This window comes from Eumetopias jubatus, unplaced genomic scaffold, assembly GCF_037043125.1.
Source record: "Eumetopias jubatus isolate StellerSeaLion01/CBP00866 unplaced genomic scaffold, mEumJub1_p1.0 scaffold_3, whole genome shotgun sequence".
NCBI classification, from domain to species: domain Eukaryota; kingdom Metazoa; phylum Chordata; class Mammalia; order Carnivora; family Otariidae; genus Eumetopias; species Eumetopias jubatus.
In genome coordinates this window covers 183,715,932-183,735,223 of record NW_028274809.1, presented here as the reverse complement: position 1 = coordinate 183,735,223, position 19,292 = coordinate 183,715,932, and the positions used below count along the sequence as shown (strand labels likewise).

The 19,292-nt window shown below is 48.5% G+C and overlaps 2 protein-coding genes across 4 annotated transcripts in view; one reads left to right on the top strand and one right to left on the bottom strand.

Annotated features, from left to right (window-relative positions):
* The window catches only part of GGACT (gamma-glutamylamine cyclotransferase), a 43,709-nt gene extending 41,892 nt beyond the window's left edge, over positions 1–1,817 (top strand). For both annotated transcript variants that reach the window (XM_028112099.2, XM_028112100.2), the window contains exon 2: positions 1,000–1,817. In XM_028112099.2, the coding sequence (XP_027967900.1) occupies positions 1,013–1,483 (471 nt within the window). In that variant the 5' untranslated portion in view covers positions 1,000–1,012 and the 3' untranslated portion in view covers positions 1,484–1,817. The remainder of the gene's footprint in view (positions 1–999) is intronic.
* A 1,399-nt stretch (positions 1,818–3,216) lies between these two features.
* PCCA (propionyl-CoA carboxylase subunit alpha) overlaps positions 3,217–19,292 on the bottom strand; it is a 393,065-nt gene continuing 376,989 nt past the window's right edge. For both annotated transcript variants that reach the window (XM_088021889.1, XM_028112036.2), the window contains 3 exons: positions 17,449–17,589; positions 5,913–5,990; positions 3,217–3,555 (listed from right to left, as the gene is read on the bottom strand). In XM_088021889.1, the coding sequence (XP_087878015.1) occupies positions 3,487–3,555; positions 5,913–5,990; positions 17,449–17,589 (288 nt within the window). In that variant the 3' untranslated portion in view covers positions 3,217–3,486. The remainder of the gene's footprint in view (positions 3,556–5,912; positions 5,991–17,448; positions 17,590–19,292) is intronic.

The window sequence follows — 19,292 nt, the reverse complement described above, 5'->3', positions numbered from 1 at the left end:
TCCTGGCGCTCCGCAGGCTGGTGACTGAGGCAGTGGACAGGAGAGGAGTGGGCAGGCGTCAGCAGATATCCGGGTCTCTGGGGGCCGGGCACCCTCCCCAGACGCCCTGAAGAGGTGGGGTGAGGCCCAGACCCCCACACCAAAAAGTGGAAGTCCTGCGGGCCTAGTGTGACTTCTCCAAGGGCCACTTGCCACGGGACTGACATCAGGGGGCGGTGCCCTCCTGGGGCCCCTGGCTGGTGTCGGCTGCCACCAGCACATAGCGTGGGCAGGAGGGCGGCCGGGCGCCAGGCCTTGAGGAGACGGGGGCCCGCCTTAACTTCATTAGTTTTGAGTCACTTTCACACAGATGACTCTTCTCAGTTATGTAACCATCTGTGGCCAGACCCAGGTGAGCCGTAACGATTTACCTTCACACGAGAGCCAAGGTTGCTGCGCTGAGTCACAGTGAGTCACAGGGAAACCTCATTACCCTCTAGGACCTTGGAAAGGAACCGGAAGGTGTGATCGTTCAAGTTGGCTGGGTCCTGCCGCCAGAACCAGAATATAAGCTTAGTACTGAAACCTGAACGATCTCTTGTGACTACTTTATAGACGTGTGTGTGTGTGTGTGTGTGTGTGTACATGTGTGTACGTGTGTACGTTTGCTTATTGGTATTTCTAACTTAGCTATAAAAACTATGTGTAATTTTTAAAGTCCTTTCAAAAACATTAAAAACCAACTGGTCTAAGAAACAGCAGTTCTGCAGGGCTTGATCCCAGACAGGCTGGCTCCTTCGGACACATCTGTTCTTTCCCGAGTGCCTTTGCCCGGTAGCCGGTAAAGGGTGGCGTGTTTCCCGGAGCCCCCGAGCCCCCCAGGGATGGTGCGGAGTAGTGGGCCCTGGGCTGTGCTGCGGTCGTGAGCCCCGCTGGCCCTTCCCAAAGTGTCCAACCCCCACCAGGCCTGCAGCCTCTGCCCGGACCGTGTGTACCGTCTGCTTGCTCTCTCCCCCGCAGCTTCCTGGCCCTCATGGCTCGCGTGTTCGTGTACGGGACCCTGAAGAGAGGCCAGCCCAACCACAAGGTCCTGCTGGACCCCGCCAACGGCTGTGCCGCCTTCCGCGGCCGGGGCCGCACGCTGGAGCCTTACCCCTTGGTGATCGCCGGCGAACATAACATCCCACGTCTGCTCAACCTCCCGGGGCAAGGGCGGCTTGTGCTCGGCGAGATCTACGCCGTGGACGAGCGGATGCTGAGCTTCCTCGACGAGTTTGAGGGCTGCCCGGACATGTACCAGCGCACCCCGCTGCAGGTCACCGTCCTCGAGTGGGAAGGCACGCGCGGGGCGCCCGAGGAGACGCCGGCCGCCGACGGGACCCTGCAGTGCTTCGTGTACAGCACTGTCACCTACGCACCCGAGTGGGTCTGCCTGCCGCACCACGACGACTACGACTTCCAGGGGGAGCACGGGCTTCGCTACAATCCGCGGGAGAACAGATGACAAGCGCGAGGGCCAGGCCTGCCCTGCTCCGCCGGGGGCTGGGGGACAGAGCCCCGACGATGAGACGCCCTCAGCCCAGTCTGCGCTCAGTGCGCCCACGTAATAATGTCCTTTGAAACAAATACTTACTTATAAAACTCAATCTGTGGGAAAAGGAACAATCTCTTTTTCAGCCGCAGCTGATTTTCCCAATATTTTGACATACTGATCACAAAATTATGCCTGAAGTCTGTCTAGCCTATAGTGCTTTGTTGCTTGCTGCTTCCAGAACGCCACGGGCTTGAATAGATAGGGAAAATTCAGGATCTTAATTAATTCCCCTAAACGACATTTCAAGAACTCATGTCATATATATATATATATATATATATATATATATATAAAATTTTTGCTTTGAAGATAACGTTTAAAATGTAGACTTCGTGTAGCAGCTAGATTTTAGCAACCCTACTGTATTGATTCTAACTTGTAGCAGCAAGAAGAATTTTTTAAACTGATTTGGGTTATCTCAGTGTAATAAAAGAACCTCAAGAAAAACACTGTGTTTGGGGTAGTTTTAGAGCATATAAAACATTAGTATGCACAGTTTCCAGATCAAGCTTATTAAAGAAGTTATTACTAAAGATGATCATATAATATTAAACTGGATGTTTTGGGAAACCAAACTTAAAAGTGTTGGTACTATTGTTGGCTTTTGGGGGGGGGAGGGGGAGGGGGCTTTACTTACTTGGTAGAAGGTTCTTTTCATTCTAATCTAGCAAAATCACAAGCCACCTCCTTACCGGCAGATGCTGCTGAACACCCCGATTTCAGATGGAAGCTCACCTGAGCCCGAGGCCCAGTGGCAAGGTGCCGTCCCTGCCTCCGAAGGGAGCAGCATTTGGGGGGTTGGGGGGGGCCTTTCAGAGAAGAACCAACACATTAGTAATTTGTTCTTCAGGCCTGCCAGAAAGCTTATAGCTTCCAAATACAAACAGCACTTGAAATAATTTTAGCAAGGCACGAAGTACCAATTACTACCCACCTCTATCTGATAATCTGTCAGCGTTGATTCAGATCAGCGCACGACTCTGCCTCTGCTTACTTACCAGCAAAGTATGAAATGTATTCCAAGAATTTCAGAAGCAGTGAAAATGCAGCTGCTGATCCTTAGTAACCTCGTTCTCCGCTGGGAGAGCTCCCTCGCTCTTCAACTTAATGGTAGCCTGTGATCACTAACTGCATCTGGCATAAAAACAGGATCAGTATTTTTAGCCCTATTTTCTTAATTGGAAACTTGCTTCACAAAAACACAAAAAGGCAAGGATGGGTATCAACTGATGGGCTTGTGGCAGCCACACCCACCACTCCTGGGGTGAGAGAGCCCCAGCAAAGCCTGGGGGACGGGGAGGGGGGCCGCCCCCCAGGTCCATGGGCCCCGCACTCCCCCGTGGGAGCTGCGCAGGAGGGATTTCCAAACTCCCCAGCGGCGGCCGGCCCCGGGCCCCATGCGGGCTTTCGGAAGTTCAGAATAGCCGCAAATGGGAACGAGGTCCTCAACCAGGAAGCAGCAGGGAAACAGATTATTAAGGTGGTAAATGATAATTCAATGAGACGAAGGCGAAGAACTGGGATTTACAGAAAGTTTTTTAAAGGATCACAATGGAACGCTAGTATTTCAAGGCTACTGGCACAGCCAGTAGCCTCTTATGTACATTGTCTTCATTCAAAAAAAGGGCAAACTAATATTTAGACAAATGCTCAGCTTTATTGATTTAATTTTGACACTAGGAAATCTCACAGCAGAAGTACAAATCATATGTACAAGTATTTATATCAATAAAAATTTCCATTGGTGATTTTTTGGCAGATTGTTGGTTTTGACTATATGTGGAATAAATATGACCATGTAAAATCTGCTGCACAGGGGTGTTCTTGCAAAATGCTTGAATAAATTGAGTGTGAAAGAATAATAATACAAATGGCTAATTAAATTGGGTGACGACTGAAAGGCTATAAACACTTCATTCCAGTTCCACGAGCAGATCTCCTTCTCCAACTGTGTCTCCAGCTTTACAATGCACTGATTTCACCTTGAATTAAAAAAAAAGAAAGAAAAAAAGAAGAAGGGAGAGTCAGAATTATTAACTAGACCATGAGGGAGCCATCTTGTCACCCGTGTCTGGAAATGAAGAGACATTCCTTCACGGGGCGGGGAAGCTACATGGCACCCTAGAAGCCAGACGCACTGACGCTCCGTGAGCCCGCAACAGCCAGCCCTCCCAAGCTCTTCGGCGGCTTCAGGCGGTAGAAAGGTCTCTGAGAGTTACTGGTATACTTAGTGTTCAAACACAAAAACAAAACCACAATTATACAAGCATCAGAAAAGAGACTCCTAATTAAGAGGAGAAAGTCCTTAGCCTGAGATCATAAACTTCCTTCTGAAGGGAAAGGAAGTGCTGCGGAGCTGTGTGGCCGTGTGGACTCGGTGGCCTGACGTGGAGCAGGCACTGAGCCCCCGCCCCCCGCCCCGCGCCACTGTACCCTCACGGTCTGTGGATTTATCTCGGCTCTAGTCAGGTTTTGCTTTCCCGATTTTGTATTCTGCTTTCAAATGGGCGGGCCGTGTAGAGTGGAGAAGAGGCAGTCTTCTGACTTGTTGGGAGGTTCTTGCTTGGGCGTGAAGACAGATGGCGGGCTCGACCTTCCTGGGCATCTGGGCACCCGGCAAACGGGAAGAACGTCCCCGACACCGGGTTCGGTGCCCTGGCCTGCGTCCCCACGGCTCCGCTAGGAACTGGAAGGCCAGAAGGGTCCTTCTCTCTTGAATTCCGGCCCCGGAGCCCTCAGAACCCCGTGAACCGATGCAGTGACGATTTCAAAGGCCTGGGGGTGCCACTGGCCCTGAGTGGCTGCCCATTCTGGTCTGGGGCCTCCGATGTTTGCAGAGGACGCATCTTGCATGCTGTGATGATGACATGGAGGACCGGCGTCCATTGTGAATTTTCTCCAGGAGGAAAAATGGCTCTCCAGATAAGAACTGCCCGTCCCGAGGCTCGCCAGGGCCTGCTCCTCTGTGCTGGGGCTCCGGCCACTCCTGGGGCGCAGAAGGAAATGGGATGGGCAGGAAGGACTCCAGCTGATAGCGGTCAGGCCAAAGTACAGGTTGACCCGGAGCCCATCAACGCCCTGAAAGCGGCTCTGGGCCGCCGATGGCCAGGGATCAGCTGAGCCTCCGGAGACATGAGACCCAGAAGCCACCATGAGACCGCAGGGACCCTGAACACACTGACAGACGAGGGTTCCGCGCTCCTTCGGGGAGCTAAGGCCGCGTTCATTTTTGTGTTAGTACCTCAGTCCAGCAACAGGGGCCCTCGGCATGCATCGGACATATATATATGTTCTGGGTCCCTCCAAATGAGGCCAAGTTCCCATCACGCCTGGACATTTCATGACACTAAGGCAGCAGAAATGTTAAATAATCCCACGGAGCAAAACCAACAATTTCTACAAGAACAAAGACCACTTGGGGTGCACTTTTGGGAAAAGAATCAGATGTAGGAGGCAGGATTCCCCAGTCGTGCCCTTATCTCCCCAACACCCTTCCAGCCGGCCTAGCCAGCTCCAGGCCCGCCCGCCCGCAACTGGGCCTCTGTGTCTCTCTGATGCAAGTGACAGTGTGGGCCGGCAGTGCCCCTCTGCCAGGGCACCCATGTCCCCCGGCCTCGATCTCCGCTTCCCACGGCGCAGGCCATGGCAGCCTCTGCCCTCTCCTTGCCCCACCCCACCCTGCCTCGCTCCGGGATGTGGGCCCCCCCAAACCAAACCGTCCTTCAGAAAAGGCTCCCTCTGCTACGGGTGGCATCTTTGCAGAAGCAGGAAGAATAATGAAGTTGTTATTAAAAGGACTTTTCTATTTTCCTCAAGGAGAAAATACATGTGAGAAGTTTTACTCTTAACCAGTTTCAGGGCAAATACAATTCCATTTTTTTTTTTTCTCCCTAAATCATTATGTCCCACATGTGTACATGGGGCTTTCAGCTCCTCTTGATCTAAAATTGAATTGTTCTCTTTGTGGAGAGTTGAAGAGTTACATTAATTCTTGCAATCTCTAAAACCAGTTCCTGCCATGTCACCTAAGTCTCAGATGACTGCCTCCGAGACAGATGTAAACATTAAAAATTAAAGACACTTTAATTCGAAAGACATTAAGGTGAAGAACAATTGTTCTTTGACTACCTGCACGTCAGACAGACTCTCCATGAGGCTGGGACACACGGGTGCCAGGCGGAAAGAGCACGCAATCTTAATGTCCTGCTCTGCGGGAGCGAGGAGCCGGCAGGGGTCACCTCCATGGTCCCTTCCAGGCCCAACCATCCAAGATCCAAAGGTGGAGGTTCTGCTTCCTGTCACAGAGCTGGCAAGGGCTGGGGGGGACTCGGGGACATACCTTGCCAGTTTTCCCAGCTGTCATACTGTTCTGCATTTTCATGGCTTCAATCACACAAATTTCCTGACCTTCTGCTACCTGGAAAAATGAACAGAAAAAAGACAAGTTTTAAAATCCTTCTGATTTTGCACCACCACCACTCAGGGGCGAAGCCATCAAGAGATTCTTTGTCAAATGCTCTGAAATTTGACCCGAACAGCAGCAACCTCTAATACTTCATGTTCCAAGTGAATCTTTGGGAGGCAGCAGAGAAGGGCCATTCCCTCCGTCTTCACCAAGTGCCACAGAGATGTGGCCAAAATGGAATGTTTTCCTCTTCTGTGCAATGTCCAGATTTGGCACATCTCTACAGACGGGAAGACCTGTGGTTTCTGGGGGCTGGAAAGAAGAGAGGAGTGGTTGCTGATGCACACAGGGTTTCTTCTGAGCGGGGAGGAAGTGTTCTAGATTGACGAGGGGGGTGGCTGCACAACAAATTCCGGGAATAGACGAGAACCACTAAATGCGCACGGTAAGGGGCCGACCTGCACTGGACGTGAACTTTATCTCCACAAGGCTGTCACCCAAAACTGGAGTGTGTCCGGCAGCAGCCTTGGGGAGCTGGGAAGAGCAGCCAGCCAGGGAGACCACTGTCTCAACCTCTGAGACACATGCCAAGTAACAACAAGGTGGCTTCTGGAAGGTGCCTTCCGACGTGGGGAACGACTGCTAGCAGCCTGCCCGGTCCTCGCGTGGAGGCTGGTGGCTCCCAAGGGCACTGGCTCAAGCTCCGCCCGCCTTCACTGGGAGGGGGGATCCACGCGGGGCTGGGAATGAGCTCCCGGGGTGAAGCCGCTCTATATACTCTTTCCATTGCCCTTGATGGGTTAGCACCGAGGAGCTGGGCCCGATTCTCCTCTCTCTGTGGAAAGGGCCTCCCAGTCTTCGACACGGTAAAGCTGAGTTTCCTCGGGCAACTGGCTGGCTATTCTGGGGTGCTGGTGGACATACTGGTGGGGGGCTCCCGGACCTTCCCGGGCTCACACCAGTGCGGCTGTGCTGGCCCAGAGTCGCAGAAGTGCCCGGAGAGTATTCTTCCCCACACTCCCCAGATGATGCCCGCTCCCTCCCGGCCCCCCCGCGCGGCACAAGCTGTCTTGCTGGCAGTCGGGGCTGCCTGCGCCCCGCGCCTTCCTTCCCTCCGCTGATCAGGTGGTGGGCTGCCTTTTCCTGGCACAGAAATCTAGGAAGAGAGGGGATGCCAAAGCCTCGGTGCTGGCACAGAGGAGAGACGCTGTGCTGGGGAGCTGGGCTCTGCAGCTCCGTGCTCCCTGCCCGCTTGGATGCATTTGCCCCCCGGCAGCTGCATTCCATGGAGAGTGAAGGGTCCGCACGCGAGAACTGCTCTTCGCAAGGACAGCGGGCAGGGCGTCAGCACAGCTACACCCTCAAGTCATCCCTTCAGGGCAGGCAGGGACCCCGCGAGACTGGAGAAGGGCAAGGCCCCCGGGGCCGCACCTGCCAAGCAGCTACCCCCCGCCCCCCGAAAACGCAGCCAGACCTGCAGCATGCTCGCTCAGAGGCCGAGGGGCCAGAGCGTCCCGCCCAGGCCCCAGCGGGCATCTGGAAATGGATCTGAAACTCAACGTGACAGAATCGAAGTTCTCTCCACAGAGCAGTCATCGGCTCACCACCTCTGGGTTCTGGTAGCTCCCTGCCTCCGGGTGGACGAGTGCCCATGGCGGGGACCTGGGTGAGCTTGGTCCCCGGCCCCCACCCAGCCGGGCTTCCCCTGCTGTTGCCTGAAAGCCCATCCCCGGCCTGGTGGGCTTCTAGGGGGTGGGGGGGGGCACAACCTACCCCCTCTGCGGCAGGTTTGACGCCCTCAGCTGCTCAGCCCACAGCTCAGAATTTGCAGGCCAGACAGAGCGCCCCTCACTGGTTCTTTATGGGATCTTCAAGTAAGCGGATTCACAGTTAATGCAAATAGGAGAAAGAAATGAACCCGGGAGATTGCCAGTGGTCACAGCAAAGGCGCACAGGCCACCCTGACAAGGATGCCACAGGGCCCACGCTGGAGGGCGGCGGAGCCTGGGCCATGACTCCACACAAGGCTCCAGCCGGCCACGCCAGTGCGGAGATCAGGGCCCGCGGGAGACTGGCCACAAGTTCACGGGGCTCTGCTCCCGTTGCCCGCTGGCTGTCCCTCCTGGCTGGCTCTGGGGGCTCGTATCCTGCCTGATTCCCTGGTGACTCAAGTGGCAGGGCCCCAATCACACTACTCAGAAAAACAAAACCTCTCATTCAGACAGAGGTAATCAGCAGAGGTGGGAAAGTCCCAAAGTTAAAATATTCTCTTCTTTTTTATTGGGTCACTCTGGCAATTTGACTAAACGGACTTCAGAGAAGGCGCCTCTGGGATTCACAGGGGCCGCCCGGCAGCACTGCCCTGAATCTACGTCCGATCCTCGATCCTCACAGCTCCAGCCTCCTGGCCCCCTCCTGGCCCCCTCCCTTGGTCTGCAGGTCTCCATTTCCACTCCAGTCTGGATGGAACTTCGATTCACTGCTCCCTCTCTGCTCACTTAGGCAATGAGTTTTATGGTCTGTTTTCACTCATTCATCCCTAGAAGAGAAAGAACTCTTGGAAGTTGTTCCTTGAAACCCCACAAAATAGGGAAGGACGTCTTGGTCAGCAGAATCGTGTTACACGCACACATGGACTTGATCTAAATTCACACTCTTTCATCCCTCAACAATCCCAGCCAGAGGAGCTCCGAGATGGCGGGCTGCACTGTCACGGGTGCTCTGCCCGGGGTTGTGTGTCCCCCCTCCCCGTGTCCCCCTCGATCGCGGAGCCTGGGGTGCACCTGCGGGGCTCGGAAGGTCATGGGGACACCTTCCACGTTTCCCCGGGTGCTCGTGGGCAGGCAGCGCCGGGACAGCTCGCATGGGAGGGCACGGCCACCGAGGGCTTTGCGCGCACACTTCTCTAACACTTTTGTGCATCATCTGATAAAGGCTCACTGATTGTGACAGGAGGTCTCCAACACTGGGCTTACAAAATGGTCACAAGCCTCACAAGTCGTTTTGATAAACCTAGTCAGCCTGATGTACTTCCCTGCTCCCTGTCTAATTGGTGTAAAGTTTGGAGGCCCGAGTCCTGTATCTTTCATCCGGCTTATTGCGTCCTCTCCTTTGACATGGGGTCAAGGTTCACATTCGCATCCGATTATCAGAGCGCACTCATTAAGCAAGGGCCTGCCTCGCTCCAAAATGAGTAAGCTGGAGAGAAAACCCGGCCCATTTACTCAGCAGATTTTCGCATGTTTAGGAGGCTGCATGTCGCCCGGCAGTGCTCCGTGCTGAAGAGTTTCAGACATCTCCAGCTGATGATTAATTGTGAGTGATGGGAAATAAAATCCAGTCAAGCCAGCTGCTTGCCATGGTCGGCAAAATGACTCTAATGGATATAGGCTGCCAATTTTCCAGTTTTACCAGCAAGTCTTCCAAGTGTAATTAAGGGAAGGTATAAATGATATGGAAATCTATCAAGTCCCGCTTATTTTCAGAGGACTCCCCCAGAGACTTTTATCTTCAAGCTTGGAGTATGCTTTGTTGTGCTAATGATTTAAACCCCTTCTTATTTCTGATTAAAGCCCCCAATATCCTTCTACCAAGTTCGCCTCACTCCTTCCCCAAAGATGAAAAGGCCCAGAACCTTCTCCTGCACACGTCCCTCTTGGAAAGCACGCTAAGACTGCGACACGCTTGGCAACTTGTATCATTCAGACTGCGAATGCACGAAGAAAGCTCAAAGAAAGCGCAGGGAGAGAACGAGCAGAGAGGGGGGAAAAAAGACCTCCACCAAACATAAAAGGAAGCCCCCAAAAGTCCAGACTTAAAAGCTGTGCTCGAGAGCAGACATTCATCAGAAGGTGGTGTAGCTCACTAATGTTATTTGATTTGGAATAAAAGCATGAAAATGATGGCAAAGGCCTAAAATTGGAGATGTAAAGGCTGACTGCACAGTATTCCATTTCTCAATTTCATCCTTCAGAGCCACAAAATGGGGGTGACACAGTGATGGGATGAGGTTTACAGTAACAGCTGTGCTCTTCCCACACAGGGGAGGCCCTTCTAATGGGCGAAGGTCTGTTTTGAACAGACGGGGAGTAACAAAACAAGGTTCCCTATTAAGAGTGTGCAGTCCTATTTCTGATGAAGAAAATGAGTATGGGAGTCAGATTTCCTCAAAAATGGCCCCTATACCCTCTTTTGTCGTCCCAAACCAGGGCTGTTTTAGAGGGGTTATCCTTCCGGTGGCGGGAAGCGGACAGAATGTCACGGGGGGCTTCCCCCCAACCCCCGCCAGCCCACTTCTCCAGCAACTGTAAAGAACACACAGGAAACAGTGCCAGTGGCATATGGCTTTCTACTGCGCTAAACATTCACACAAAAGACAGGTTCATCCGTCATCGCGGTATCTGGATAAAAAATTAGCTCCTGATGGATGGTATTTGGAGCTTACCTGCTGCTAGTACATTACGAGAGAAACACAGGTTTTGAAACCCACATGACATTAGAGAGTGCAGACCATGAAATGCGACACGTGCAGGCGCACATAATGTACGCCAGATTATACAAAATAATAAATAAGCTATTTAAACCCTCTGCCTAAAATTGGGCCCGCTGCAAGGAACCCTGGGTCACTTCTACACAGGCCAATTAATGCACAGCATCTGCTGTATCGAAGCAGGGCATGAAGCACTTCCGAATGATTTCAGCAATTAAAAGAAAACTGTTTCCTGCCTGTTCAGACAGCAACTGTTTCAATGCAAGAGTGAGCACCAAATCACTGTGTGCAGCTGAAAAATTAAGTCCCCTTTTTGGGGAAGAGGGGTGGGTGGGAGGAAAAATTTTTATGGAAAAGGGAGCCTTCTTTTGTTGTCCTACGTTCTGTGTTTTTCTGCCAAATTAGACAGAAGGCTCGGAGGGCTTCCCGGCCCGCCACAGTCCCCCCTTCTGCTGCACCGGGCCACCCGAAAGCACGGATCAATATCAACCCTGCTGACGACGCCACAAAAGTGAAAATCCTTCAATTACATTTTTAAAGGCTGTTCTACTTAGAACACAGGTGCCTGAATGCAATGCATTTTACGGCCCTTAGATCTGAAGGAAGACACAGTTAACAGCCATGAGAAGAAGGCCTCTCAGATTTGGTTAAAAGGCACTGCTAGGATCTGATTATAATAACTTCCTCTTTCTGAGCCTGTAAGATAGGCTGGTAAATACCCCTGATGTTTCCCGAAGAAGAAGAAATGTGCATTCACATCCCAAAATCTTCATGCAGAGGGAGGGAGAAAGACCCCGGGAGACCGTCTAGTATTTAAGCAGTGACGGTGGAAGGAACCACCGTCAAATTACAAAGAAAGAGGACCCCGGAGACAGAAATGCCACCAAACCCCTTATCTGCAGTCTGAGGCCTCCGGCAATGGGCTTGTGCGCACGCCTCGGCATCCCTGCCTACCCCACGCTGGCCCAGCTGGCCCAGCTCCCCCGGCTGCCCGGAGCCACCTCCCTGACTTTGTGCAGTGGGCGACCAAGCAGGGAGCGAATACGGAGTCGTGGCCGATACAAGTCCAGTTTTCCTTAAAATGAAAAACATTTCTCCCTCCTGCCCTCGAAGTTAGCCAGGAACTGGAGCCAAAGCCCCTAGAGTGAGAGAAAAACTCACAGTATCTTTAAGAGATCAGTCTGGATCCTCTATCTCTGTGAAGTATGCGGTCTTCAAGTACTCAGTAACTCCATGTTTTTGTTTTTTGTTGTTTTGATTTTTTTTTTTTTTAAGCAAAGGGGTGAGGAAAGATCTTTTGAATCTTGGTAAGGTTGCAAACTGCCATCTTCAAAAACGGTTAAGACCAGGATAACATAGCCTCTAATCCCAAGCAGATCATTTCTTGAAAAATAAAATCAAATGCCAAACTTACAGGAGACTCGCCTGCAACATTTAACTTACTGATGAATCTGTAAAAATAGTTTTTCTTATACTGGTCATTATCTTAAGTTAAATTGTAAAAATTCTCAAATTGTTACCTCCAACAAAAGTTAACCCTAACACTGAAAAATGAATGTTATCTGGAAAAGACAAAAGGGCCAATTTCCAGGTAGCATCACCTCTGAAGAAGGCAGGACAGGAATTTGATCAGGGAGGGACCCCAGGGCAAGTTCACCATATAAGCAACATTTTATTGTTAAGTACATTCGGAAGCAAATATGGTAAAGATGAGCAGAGAGCATCTGAGCACGAGCATTATTCTCTGGACCTTTATGTGTGTAATGTTTTGTAATCTGAAGTTTCAAAATGTGAAATAATGAATGCATAGATTTATACATGCTTTGGAATACAATCTGAGGTTTGGGTGGAAAACTGGCATCTTGTCAAATAAACTGCTATCAAATATGAAAATTTAATTAGTGTAATGATTTTAGGATTGTAAATCAAGGTATCCATAAACTGGAATATGGATCCGTCAGGCCAGGTGCTTGGCCAGGAAAGGATGCCGTCGTGGGTACTGGGCCGTACGAGGTACGCAGGTCCCTGCCAGACAAACCCAGGTCAGGAGGGACCATTCCAACGCTTCTCATCCAGATACCTGAGAGCAGCGAAGGAGGCTTCAAATCTGTTTCTTCAAGACTTAAAAACCAGAGGTCTCTTGCCAAGTTTATTTGCAAATTCCCCAGGATCGGGTGTGGGCTCAATTACAGAAGTTTGGGGGCAAAGGGGTGGTGTGAACACCATGATCTGAAACGGTGCACCTGGATCTCAGGATCACTGGCCTTCCCACTGTTCGGGAGACTTCCCCTAGACGCGCTGAAAGAGCACACCCAAGGAGGACAAACATTAGGGTGAAATCTGGGTGGTACTCCTATTAACGATTACAAATTTTATGTTCTCATGGGTGCACTTGATAGGATTCCATTTTCTGCCCAAAACACCATGCACGAGAACAACAGTCCCAAACACCTACTCTCCCTTCTGCCAAAGGCCGGTTCCATTACGCAGCGGATCTCCCCCATCCTGGCCCCACAAAAATACTCCCAGGCCTGCCTCACTGGCACTGAACAGGCTATGTGGCAAGAAAAGCAGCAACAGGTACTCACTGCCAATCTAGGATTTGACCTGGTCTCACAAGTGATAATTACAAAAGAAAGCCACATAAATGGGGACACCGCCCACTCCTGGTTCCTGTCTCAGTTGTTACTGTATTGAATAGGATGGATATTTCTGTAACAAATCTGAGAGGTCTGCTGAATTGGAAGCTCACTCAGAAGAAATCCTGATTCACTGCAACAGTAAAACCTCCCCTTGGGTTGCCTTATTTTTTATTTTTATTTTGTGCTTTGTTTCTGGTATCAAAGGGCTAACAAAACAACTGTGCCCCGAATGACTTTATTTTAGGCTTCGGAGTCAAAATGGAAACTGTGTGACATTTTGGCAGCTCTCGGCCTAAAGCTGGCCAGTACGCTCTGCCCTTATTCTGAGAGAATGTGTGTTTCTAATATTTTTGTTCAAGAGTATCATAAAGGTAGGCATTTTAAAAATTAAAACAAATTATAAAAAAATGCTGTCTTGGATTAAAGGGCCCTCAGTTTAGGATGGTGCTAAATATACAAAAAATAGGTATTTTTCCAACCGAAATGAGAATCATTCATGAAAGTATTTTCAGAGGGTGGATTACAAAAAAACAAAACAAACAAACAAAAAGGCCCAACAGACTAAAGGCATATCAAAGTCATTCTATCAACTGTTTTCTGAATTAAATGGGTGACTCCTGACTTTCCATAATCCACTCCTACCTTGTTTATTATTGGGTTTGTTTGTATGCATTTGACTGTCTGTTGACCAGAATCCACCTCCCCACATGTACAAAAAGGCTATTGTACAATCATTTAAAAAAATGATTTTACTGCCACATTTAATGTCAAATACTATGTAACAGACATTGAAAGACATCAGAAACTTTTGCTGTATGAATCCAAAAAAACACAGCCTCTGTGCTCAGGGAGGGGAAAGACTTTCCCACAGGAAGCTGAGTGCATTTATTACTTCTGAACAGCCACCCCACATCATTTTGCCCTGAGGTGCTGTTTTTTTTTTTAACTTCATTAAGACGTTTTACTTCACAAAACAGATTTATTATTTATTATTTATGTGATGCTTTGGTGGAACACATTATTGCCAGGCCCACCATTCTAAGATCTGTCAGGCTTTACTTAACCTAAATATAAAAATTACAGATTACTGAAATTTAAACTATTATTAAAAAAACACATTTCAAAGAATAAGAGAATAGTTATAGGCCCCCATTTGTCTCTTAGGTCCTGTTTTCCTTGAAAACACACAGAGATGATTGATTCCATTATCTTTCTACTGATAAAAGTAGAACTTGGGCTCAGCTATTGTTAGTACTAAGCACAACACAACATGCCCTGCAGTGCTAAAATAATTTAAAACCACAAAACTTAAAAGTTACCAGTATTCTTTTCTCATAATGGCCTCAAGTAAGTGCTCTGCCTTTGGTCAAAGGAGAGTTTCTTGGGTTTTAATTACACAAGGCAGATCTAATTATAGAAGTTGCTGTTAAGAGTCCACAATGAAACTTCTCCCCCTGCATTTGGTGACGGTATTAGCGGTCTGGGACACTTTTCGCAAATAATAACTCAAGAGAAAATTCCGTTTTATCAAAACACAATGGCACAGAATAAGAAAGGAAGTTGTGCAGGGAACAAAAGTGGCAGTGGGAAACTGGAGAGAAGAATTAAAGAAAGCACGCGCTCTCTTTGACCAGCCTAGGCACCGGCGTGCGAAGAGCATGCATTTCTGGGTAAGGCGAACAACACAGACCTTAGGAGCCAGTTTGCTCCTAAGGGGTATACCCCCCATATCTGACTTAAAAGGACTACATAAAATAGAGGTCCCATTATGCCACAGTAACATATTCTTAACAGTTAGTTCTCAAATTAAACCCTTCTCCAATACCCACATGTAATTATTGGTGGTGGTTTTCAATATCTGAGCTATCCCAATGAACCAACGACTAATACCACATTGTTCCAATTTACTAAATGCCTTGCTTTCCCACATTAAATTATTAGCCAGGAAATGGAAAGTATGAAGGCTAAACCCCCCCTGGTGTCTGGAGAAGCTAGACCAGGAGAAAGCAGTTGCTGGAAACAAGGAGGCTGCACCCTCCCAGTTCGCTGCCTCAGGAGTGGCTCGGGGGAGGCTGGTGCCAAGGGAGGCTCCAGATCACAATCTGAGACCCTCCAGCCTCCCTTCGGGTTTTGACGCAGGTGTTGGAAAAGTAAGGACTTCAGTTACACACTTATACAGTTTTTAAGTGCAAATGTGATTTTATAATTAAAGCCACACAATTAGGACTGACGCTCAGGATGGCAGCCTATGTAGCCTCTAGAAAAGGCTTAAGAAGAAAAGTGGGAAAATAAACAAAATAACCCACCACGTTATTTACCAACCTATGCGTCTAGTTGCTAGATTCCACAGACTGCTCTGATGATGCAGTGTGAGCATGTCGGATTGATTTATTTATTTTAGGGAGAGAGAAAGTGCGCCCGCGCACGCAGGAAGAGGGGCAGAGGACGAGGGAGGGAACCCTCAAGCAAACTCCCTGCTGAGCAAGGACCTGGGGGTGGGGCTCGATCCCACGACCCCAGACCATGACCTGAGCCAAAACCAAGTGCCCGCCGCTCAACAGAGCCACCCCAGCACCCCAAGTGTAGGCATTTCTACAAGATTTTTTATCTGAGGAGAGTGGACACACAGATTACATTAGTTTCAGGTGTACAACATAGTGATTTGACGTCTTGATGTAGTCATTCTTAACGTCAAGGCCACTGGGCCGTCATCTTACGACCCCAACCCTTTAGAAAGAAGATACACAATATTCAACACACATATATAATTTCTATGTATCACTTCTCCCAAATCCTTAAGACTGTCTTTTCTGGTTTTTGTTTTTTTAAAGATTTTATGTATTTGAGAGAGAGCGGGAACACAAGCAGGGGAGCGGCAAAGGGAGAGAGAGAAGAGGGCTCCCTGACGAGGAGGGAGCCCAATGCCGGGCCTCCACACAGGACTCGATCCCAGGACCCTGGAATCACAGCCTGAGCTGAAGGCAGACACCTAACCGACTGAACCTCTCTTAATGAGCACTTTCTTCTAGGAATGTCAATGCCGTCAAAGTAAAGATGACAATTCATGGCTACTGAGCCTCCTCTATGCTTTTCTAGAAAAGCAGGCAGAGTTCCATTTCCGTATCCTCAGGTAAAAGCAATTGCTAAGTCAGTTCTCCAACTTCACTTACCAATTTCAGGACTAATCATTTAAACTGAAGCTGATCATTTTTTCTTTCTTTTTTTTTTTTTAAAGATTTTATTTATTTATTTGAGAGAGAGAGAATGAGAGATAGAGAGCACGAAAGGGAAGAGGGTCAGAGGGAGAAGCAGACTCCCCGCTGAGCAGGGAGCCCGATGCGGGACTCGATCCCGGGACTCCAGGATCATGACCTGAGCCGAAGGCAGTCGCTTAACCAACTGAGCCACCCAGGTGCCCTGATCATTTTTTCTTAATTTTCATTTATTGTAAGTATCTTTCTAGGAGCCAGTGCCAACTACATGAGTTCTTCTCAACATTATTTTACTTATGTTAATACGGAAGTACAAAAGCAGTTTTAATGCCCCTTTTACAGGAAAATGTGTAAACTCCTGTGACTTACCGAGATACAAAATGGAATCACCATACCATCCACTGAAGATGATCACGTTTGGCCATTATTTTCCAGCATGTAAATAAAAATACTAGTATTTAAGTATCCCCTAGAAATCTGGTTGCATCTTTGTTTTCTTCTTATTTTTGCTGCAAATCAATAGAGATTTTTATCCATGCTCTATGAAATGCATGTATCCCACCAATTTGTCCATAGCATGTTATTGTGAGACTGAACATGTGAGGAAATATTAATATAGCTTTGATTTGTGCCTTAACGTCACAAGGTCGAGATGAAAAGCTTTAAACTGTGATCCTAAATTATATGTATCAAGTTAATGGAAGGGCTCTGGTACTACACGGTTTATGGAATTAACTTTCCTTAGTTCCCTTCCCATTTACTCCAGAAGTTATACAGAAAAGTTCCCCCATTAAAGGGCTATTTCTTGGTATCAGTTCTTTAAGGCTGCTCAAAGCCCACAAAGCTAGAAAGTACATAGAAATTTTAAATAAAATACTTCCAAAATACTAAATCTGCCAATTAACAGAATGAATCTGGCCTTATTTCTCTTCTAGTCCCAGGTCTCTGGGAGGGGAGGCACTCAAGAGAGCTGGTTAACTAACCCACTTCAAATGTGCAACAGTTGGACAGAGAATGCACAAAAGCTAGTTTGCTGTTCCATGGGGGCAGTAGGAGTCAAGAAAGAGCTGCACAGAGCAGGGTCACGCCTCAGTCCGCCCCATCCCACAGACAGGCGCGGTCCTTACCATGTCTCCAGGCTTGACAGAGACGGCCACCACCACACCAGGCATCGGGGAGCGCAGAATACTGCTTGTGTCCTCAGCCACTTTTTCCGGCATAAATTTGTTCAGTTCTGCAGCCAGTTTGGTTAAGATATGCACCTGATACTTAAGGGGGGGGGGGAGGGAGGAACATAAATGAGTTTAAATGAAGAATTTTCCTCAAATTATCATTCATGCAGAATCCATTTTTAGCTTTGAAATTTAAATGATAACCTTTGAATTCAAATGGTTTTGAATTATTGTACTTAAAAACAAAAATATATTCGTTTCTGGCACATGTTGTGAGCTAATTATTTAAGAAATTTCTTGAAATAACAACTCCAGTAACTAATGACAAACAGTAGTCACCCTGTCTCATTATAAGAAGTATCTCAAAACTTCGTAAAGAAAGCAATGACAATTTTCCTTGTATTCCCTTCACCGCTTATAAACTTCTCCCAGTTAACAGGAATCCCGTGAGCTGGCTTGGTCAGCCAGAGGGAGAGGGGCGGCTGTGCGAGCCCCCGCCAGCAGATGGCAGCAGATCGCTGTCTCACGCTCCCCACTCCCCTCCAGAGCAGCTGTGTCACCAAGAAGTTAAGACAAAGGGTTTCAGTGTTTGGGGCAAAATCATATTTAAAATTCAATATTTTTCTAGAGACACAATATGTTATATTCACTACTGGACAGTTAGCTTTCTTTTTAGGCACAACGTGAGGTAGCCTTTCCAAGGTACCAGGATGGTTAGGGTAATATTAAGATGATACAGAACGAGTATCTTCTGCACTGTGAGACAATAATATCAAGATTTTAGAACCACTGAAAGTAACGTTGTGCACAAGCAAGTATTTCAATGGAACCTTTTGTAGGTGGCTCTCAAACAATTAGGGGCACACTAAAGGGAGTTCAAACAGAACATTTCTAATAAAAGAGAATTCCTCCCTGGCAGGAAAAAACCCTCCCCATCTCTGCGGACAAAGATAGGAGCCACAGTTTGATCTGTCCAAAAAGAAGCAAACGAAAATGGTTTGAGGAGGTGTTACTCAGGGAAGTTGAAACCACCACCTGAAGATTTTTGGATTCTTACCAGATCGCATCTCCCTGGGGTAAGACAGATGAGCATCGAGGCAGCTCCATTTTGCTGGGAAAAAAGCTGCCGTAACTCAAAGCCTCCTGCGGGCATCATGATGGCAGGGATGCGAGAGAAAAATAGAACCCACTCTTTTCGTTTTGGACAGGGATGGGGGCCATCTCCAAGCCTGCTCTTTGCAGGGCCTATTTATTCAAAAGGGTGGGGGAGGGCTCCAGGAGGAGCAGATTGGCCACTGACAGGTTGAATAATAGCATCTTTTGCACGTTTCTTTACTCCTGAGTGTGTGTTTTGCAATCAAGACATACAAGTGTCTGCCAGTTTCTGAAGGATATGATCCTTAAGTGAAATTACAGTGCAAATAAAAGCTTTTTGCTCCTATTAAAATTCATCTGAGTCATAAGTGGCAAGGGAAAAGCAAGGAGAGTGCATTCTACTGTCAGTCTAATAAACATTCTGGGCAGAGGGACTATTTATCAACGGTGCATTGTACCTCAAAGTCCTTCATTAAACTATGGGGGAGGTGGTGGACAGCGAAAGAAGGGAGAATATAATTGTACCAAATTGCACGGTTTCCATATCTGTGCTCTGGCTGCTTTAGAAGAGAAAACCCAACATCGCTAGGAGGAGGCGAGTCAACAGGAAAGCCACTTCTCTAGCTGCCTGCACCCTCTGTCGCCCCTTCCATGGGACTGGCCGGCACACGGCCCAGATGTCCAGCTTCGGTGCAGTACCCAGA